The sequence below is a fragment of the Limulus polyphemus genome, unplaced genomic scaffold, assembly GCF_000517525.1.
Source record: "Limulus polyphemus unplaced genomic scaffold, Limulus_polyphemus-2.1.2 Scaffold6403, whole genome shotgun sequence".
Taxonomy (NCBI): domain Eukaryota; kingdom Metazoa; phylum Arthropoda; class Merostomata; order Xiphosura; family Limulidae; genus Limulus; species Limulus polyphemus.
This window is the reverse complement of record NW_013672013.1, coordinates 4,496-11,795: the sequence shown is the minus strand read 5'-3', so window position 1 is coordinate 11,795 and position 7,300 is coordinate 4,496. Positions and strand designations below refer to the sequence as shown.

At 29.9% G+C, this 7,300-nt stretch overlaps 2 protein-coding genes across 2 annotated transcripts in view; both read left to right on the top strand.

Annotated features, from left to right (window-relative positions):
- Positions 1-4,891, top strand: part of LOC106473686 (coiled-coil and C2 domain-containing protein 1-like) — a gene marked incomplete at its 5' end in the record, with an annotated part of 39,113 nt that extends 34,222 nt beyond the window's left edge. Inside the window, one exon of the mRNA XM_013934365.2 lies at positions 2,014-4,891. Within this exon, the coding sequence (XP_013789819.1) occupies positions 2,014-2,130 (117 nt within the window). The remainder of the gene's footprint in view (positions 1-2,013) is intronic.
- On the top strand, positions 3,089-5,772 carry LOC106473685 (the record flags this gene model as incomplete). The annotated part of the gene is made up of 2 exons (XM_013934364.1): positions 3,089-3,113; positions 4,961-5,772. Coding segments are annotated over exons 1-2 (837 nt in total), but the record flags the coding sequence as incomplete, so codon positions are not given.
- Between the last annotated feature and the right edge of the window lie 1,528 nt (positions 5,773-7,300).

Here is a 7,300-nt window from a genome sequence, read left to right as displayed (position 1 = left end):
CACAAAATTTTGTGAAGATACAATAACTACTTTCAAAGTCAAAATATATATATACCACCATGATGACATGTTAATTTCAAGGTCTTGTAAAATACATGAGCCCATTGCGATAGGGTTAATACACATGTTTTGTTATTAATATATTTAATCAAAGTGAACAAATTAAACTAAGCAAAAAAAATAACCTTCACCAAAACCAGCAAGAGTTTCTTTATTTTGTTTGCATATATATATTGTTAAGCTCAAAACTACATAATTAGCTATATGTGCTCTTCCTCCTATGGGTATCAAAACTCAATTTTTAGTGTTCTAAGCCCTCACACCTACAAATGAGCCACTGGAGAGTGTTTCTCGTTATAATTTGGCCTTTTCAGACCAGATAGATGCTACTGATACCCCCTTTGATTTTTTTCTTCTCACTGTTGGAATTCTAAACCAAACCACGTGTAAACTATAGTAAAATTTCTAAATAGTAATTATTTTTCAGTTTTCGTTGTGAGACATAGTTTCAAAGAAAATGTTAAAATACTTCCTTTCATCTAAGAATTTCAATTTTTTACCATGAAGTTTCATTTTATATTTCTATTCAGTCTGAACCATATTTCTTTTGATACTTTATTTTACTTATCAGTTGCAAAAATCTCGCAAATCTACAAAGATTTATTGGTTCCCTAGGATTTGACCTTTCAAAATGGCATCACAGATACCTTTGTCAAGTTAAATATGATGTTGTTAGCTTACAATATTGTTGGTCAAAGTTTTGTGTTTTCAATAAATAATGATTTATTTAATTTTTTTAGTTTTGTTTGAATATTATGAACTTAATAATATGCAATACATAAGGATTTGTGTCACTGGAATATTTTGTTCTAAACTTAACTAAGTTAACCTTTTCATAGAAGAAAGTTTCTGGGGCTTTGAAACAGATAAAAATTAACATGAAAATAACATATAGAGAAACTATGAAAAATTCCCACATCTGTCATTAGTTTCTCGTAGATTCCTTTGGTTGTCACTACAGGAGTTCTAGCTGGTCATGTTCCCATGAAACCATAAATTACTGCTCAAAAATGCCATTTTTGTTCTAAGTTGATGTAAAGAGCATTTAATGTGTTCTATACAATCGTATTTAAACATTGCTGCTTCATTAGTAATTATTCAAACCACATGCTGTGACATTATACAAAGGGTGGGAATAAAGGTCTGTACTAACGAACCAGTAGAAGAGAAGAAGAAAAATCACGTTTGGAGAAAAACTGGGTAATTATATTTTGAAGGGACTATATAAACCTTTGTATTATTTACAGGCAAGTTACCTTAGTTCTATTGTGTAAACATTTTACTTAAATGCACTCAACACCTGAAACGTACTGGTCATAATAGGGTTAATTTTGACAACCCTAATTACACATGCTAATTCTCTCACAAGGTTATTTTCTTATTTATTTATTTTAATATTGAATAATCATATAAATATTGAGTCAAATGTAATCGCATGAATTTTATACATTTTGTATATTGTTATGAAGTATAAATATTGTGCATTAACCTTTATTTTTACCTAATGCTTTAATGTATTTTATACATGTATCTGCCAAATTAGTTTGTCCCCTGTAACATCCCTTTTTCCTTCATACGTTGTTGTAACGTATTCTGTCTTATCATGTAGGCATATTTTATTATTGTTGTTGTTGTTTTCAGTAATGTTTCATTTGAATTGTAAATACATTAACAGTAGATGACCTTTGAGGTAGGTAAAATCTGAAGCATTGGGTGTTAATACAATTTTTCTCCAGGACTTCAGCAGCTTTCCAAATATATTTTTTTACCAATACAAGTTCTTGACTTGTAAGTAGTTGTAGTGATGATTTTTTATTGAATTTACTTTTGTGTGCAAAAAACGTTTCACTAGCTGTAGAATTAATTGGTCAAGTAGTTTCATAAAAGAAATAACAGTTTTATAGTTCAGTATTTTTATGTAGATATAATAATTTCTGGATTTCTTTGAATCAGCTAATGGATGGCAGGAAGGCGTGTGGTGGAAAGTTAGAGCTCAAAGTAAGGATACGAGATCCCTTATTGGCCAAACAGGTAGAAGAAGTGAAAGATCGTTGGCTTGTGATTGATTAGTAACCAGTAAGAAATACTGAACTTTGTTTGACTATCATGGAATACTGGCAAGTAAATTTTCATATGAAGGTTTTTGTGCTACAAAAAAAAGAGGTTTTATATCACTGGACTGTAAGTAGAGGGTTTGGGAAGAGGGAATTGTTAAATAATTTCAAAATGTTGTGTATAAATATTAACTATAACTAAAATGGATATGAAGCTGACATATATGTGTTTTTGTCATAGCTCAAAAATATTATAGAATTAAATAAAAAAAAATATCCTGCAAGGAATGTAGCTCGAGTAAATTTTATTAATTTGTAATTACTTTTTAAAGAGCATTAATTCAGATTCTATAAAAAACATGTGATGTGTGTAAACAATTATGAAGGAAGAAAACCAATGATTACTTTGTTTCTTTTACTTTTCTAAGAAAGCTTTCAGATGTATGTTGCAATTTCAATTAAATAAAGATTTGAAACCTAATTCTGACCGTTAAGATGGCTATGGCTTAGAAGTATATGTATTACTTTACCAGCAAAAATATTTGGAAATCAGTCTAAAGTAACTTGTATTTGATATGCTTTCAAAGAGTTTTACATTAATAACTATAAAAATGTAATAACTAGAAAGTTATGAACATAAAATCTGCTTATAACAAGTCATCCTGTGCATATTTGTGTAACAAATTATCCCGTACATATTTGTGTAACAAATCATCCCGTACGTATTTGTGTAACAAATTATCCCGTACATATTTGTGTAACAAATTATCCCGTACGTATTTGTGTAACAAATCATCCCATACATATTTGTGTCAATTCACAGCTTTAAAAACCTGAAGAACTCAGAAAAGTTTAAAACATTGTTATCCTGACATAACTTTAGGCAGGAGAAAATCCATAAAGATCCATTTTACAATTCTTTGTATTATTGTACTGAGAGTGGGGTTCATAAAGTAGTTTTATATTTCCTTAGCATGTCTTTATGTATTCCCGGATATGGTTAGTGACAACTGATTTTGTGAAGTATCTAGATTTTTTGTTGTAGCAGAGTTATTTTGTTTTGGTTTTATTATTCATCCTGTTTCAGCAACATAATTCTTACCACAGCAACAAAAAAAAACCTCAATGTTTTTTATGTTACACAAGAGTTTTCACTCTGGTACGTTGTTTTTTCTAAACGTCTCATGTACTCCTATTATTACACATGCCATATTAATAACTCTTGCTGCCAGAAAAAGGCTGTAACATGCAGTTGGAAATCCACATAAAAAAAGATAGATTTTGTCTTGTAAATTTTTGTAAATCGTAAATATGTAAATTTAGCTTATATAAAAATGTTATATAACACTAAAGTATTTACCATATACCAGTTTGCCTCTGGAGAAGAAAAGTCCATCTTTTGAAAGTGCTCAGGTCATGGGGTATCATTATCTTTGTGTACTATCTACGATAATTTGAGATATTTCCTTGTGAGAGAATTGTCGATGTCTTATGTCCACAGCTTTGTATTTACAAAATCATTGTTTTGTTAGATACTTTTAATTATTTTATTATTATTTACTTCAAGAGAAATGAGAAAACAAGTGTTACGACAATTTGATACTTCACAGTTCAATACAGGATTATCGACCAAGCTTGTGAGGGTTTCCATATGAGAAAACAAGCAACTACATTTAAAATTGGAAAAAAATAAATTATCAATCCGCATTGTACCTTTTTGGGAAGTTATATGTAATTCAGTTTTTCAAAAATAATAGTTCTGTAATTTTTCATTTCCATGTTGTAAAATCATCAAATTGTTAATTTCTGCAAGATTGTTTGTGTATTTAATCAGAAATTAAGAATGTTACATTGCCCTCGTATAGAGCTCACTAAAGAGTTTTTAGAAAACCTGTATCAATCCATTTACTGTTTCAGAATTAATTGTGTAAATATAAAAATAATATTCAAAAAACTTGATCACAGTGTAGTAATTAGATATTTCTGTAGCTTTTGATTTATATATTTTCTCTAATATTTGTCAATAACTTCTCCATAAACAATTTAATTTAGAGTAGAAGAGCAAATCAACTTTAGTATAATATAGAATAGCTTGATTGTTCCTTAGTTCTCCTGAAGAATAGTCGACTATTCGAAAAGTGCTCGGGTTTTAGGTCTTATTTTAAGTCTATAGAATAACTTAGAGTTGTAATTTCAACTAAGATTTGTAGCCTAAACACACTTTCCACAGTAAGACTTGTTCTTAAGGCAATTTTATGTTGTTGAAATCATGTTCAGGATAAGAAAAGCTGGAATTGTTTTACATGTGTATTTAAAAAAATTCAAAAGTATTAGTAAAAGTGTAAGAATTTGCCAACACTATGGTTCTCAAAGATAAGTTGATGCTATAGCATGAAGCAGATTACGTTAATGAATCTGTGTTATGAATAAGTAAACATATGTTATTATTTCAACCAAAAGTAAAAGTTTGATGAGTTGGTATTGTTACTGATTTTGTTTTGTAACAAGATTAAAAGTAAATATGACCTATGAGCAGGTTTAATAATAGTAAATACAAACCACTGATCCAGCTGAGTGATATTCATAGTAAACACATGTTTTTGATTTGGACTTATTTATGTCATATGCAACTGTATTCATAGTAGTGAACCATATATCTGGCTTCATTTTGCAGTAGTCCAGCTGTCAAATATCTGTTATCTTTTATTCATGAAGAGATTGATTTTTTGTGTTCTCTAAATAAAGTACTAAATTTTTTTTGTATTTTGAAAAAATGACCTTGTATTTCTTCTCCTTACTTATTTTATTAAAATATACAAAACAAACCATATCCATTTTTCTTTTAGTCCATGCTGCTCAGGCTGTACAAAAACAAACAATATCTATTATTCTCCTAGTCCATGCTGCTCAGGCTGTACAAAAACAAACAGTGTCCATTATTCTCTTAGTCCACTCTGCTCAGACTGTACAAAAACAAACAGTATCCTTTATTCTCTTAGTCCATGCTGCTCTGGCTGTACAAAAACAAACAGCATCCTTTATTCTCTTAGTCCATGCTGATCAGACTGTACAAAAACAAACAATATCCTTTATTCTCTTAGTCCACGCTGCTCAGGCTGTACAAAAACAAACAGTATCCTTTATTCTCTTAGTCCATGCTGCTCAGACTGTACAAAAACAAACAGTGTCCTTTATTCTCTTAGTCCACGCTGCTCAGACTGTACAAAAACAAACAGTATCCTTTATTCTCTTAGTCCACGCTGCTCAGGCTGTACAAAAACAAACAGTATCCTTTATTCTCTCAGTCCATGCTGCTCAGGCTGTACACAAACAAACAGTGTCATTTATTCTCTTAATCCATGCTGCTCAGATTGTACAAAAACAAACAGTGTCATTTATTCTCTTAATCCATGCTGCTCAGACTGTACAAAAACAAACAGTATCCTTTATTCTCTCAGTCCATGCTGCTCAGGCTGTACACAAACAAACAGTATCCTTTATTCTCTTAGTCCACACTGCTCAGGCTGTACAAAAACAAACAGTGTCATTTATTCTCTTAGTCCATGCTGCTCAGGCTGTACAAAAACAAACAGTGTCCTTTATTTTCTTAGTCCATGCTGCTCAGGCTGTACAAAAACAAACAGTGTCCTTTAAACTTGTATGTTGCTGAGAGTATACAAAAGCCAAGAGTATCCTTTGAAATATTATGATTACCAAGTGATTAAACCATTTATTTTCTAAGATATTAGCAAAACAAAAGTGTAAAGATACGTGATGTTCCTTTTGATAAGGTTTTTAAGATCAACTGAAAAATGACTAATCTAATAATGTCATTATTACCTGATTGTAATTTATCATTTAGAGGACTCTGAAATGAATAAAAGTCTTAACTCGTACTTCATAATATGATCTTCTAAACCTTCAGATTATACATGCATGAATTAATATGTAATCTATGGAAATATAATATTCAATTGTCTATCTGTCATACTCTGTATCTCCTGAATGGTTAATTATACAAACAAGAAGTTTGTATCAAAATCCATATTTTCAAGAGTATATTACAGGAAAATTATTCATTCTTTGCAATTCCTAACATTTCATATTTATATCAACATTGGTTCATCTGTCTTAGTATGTGCTGAATGATAAATCTGACAACAAATTTATTAAGAGCAAAAATGTTTGTTTGGGGGGGGGGGGGTTTACAAAAAAAAAAGGGACTTCCTCCATTATCTAATTGAAAGAAATATTTGAAGGAAGAAAGGTAGAAATTAAACAGGAAAACCTCATCATGAGAGGAATGTTTTTCAGTAAGTATTTGTTTTGTTTTGGTTCGTAATTCCCAATGGTTACTTCTTAATCTGTTATCAAATTTTTGCTGTCTTCAATTTTACGTTTTTTTTTTCTTCAGTCATATTGTAAACAAAGAAGAGCTTTGAAAATACGATTAATCAAACAAAAATCCCAACATCTAAATGACCATGGCGTGTTCTTATAAAATAAATTCCACCTTTTGGTTTGTTTTCATTCTAGGTTATCAAAAGTCTCTTTTTTATTTATTTTTTTTTTTTAGCTTTTCACGGGATATATTTTTTGTTAATGTTATAATGTCTCAGTTTTGAGTTTTACGACATAATAAGCGCTATCCAATATTTTTTCTATTAATTTTGCGTCTAAAAAGCACTATTTTAAAAAAAAATTGATATTTTCACCAAAAAGCCAAGGCTTGTTGTTTTTTGGTTCATATATATATACGTATATATACTTTTGTTTTTCATGTTGGTATTATTTAAATGCATGATTTTATTTTACCATGTTGAATAATTGATTTGAATTGAATTTCTCCTCTCTGATTCTTCTTATAGGAACGTCAGTTGTCAAAAAATGATCACTTCTGTAGCAATCTTTTTTTCAGCTCAAAAAATAGCAAGAAATGGTGGCTGAAATAGTCCCAGTGGCTGAAGCTGAGTGCTCTGATGTATCGAAAACCGAAAGATTTTTTCCAACAATGCATTATATTCAGTCTCCTTTTCTTAAAAGCAAATGCAATAAACTGTCTCCAAGTAAAACTAGGATGAAAGAAAAAAACGTTATCAAAATAAAATGTAAATACTTAATATTTAAAAAAAACACACACACTAAAGAAATGATCATTAATTTCACTATAACATTATGTACAGTTT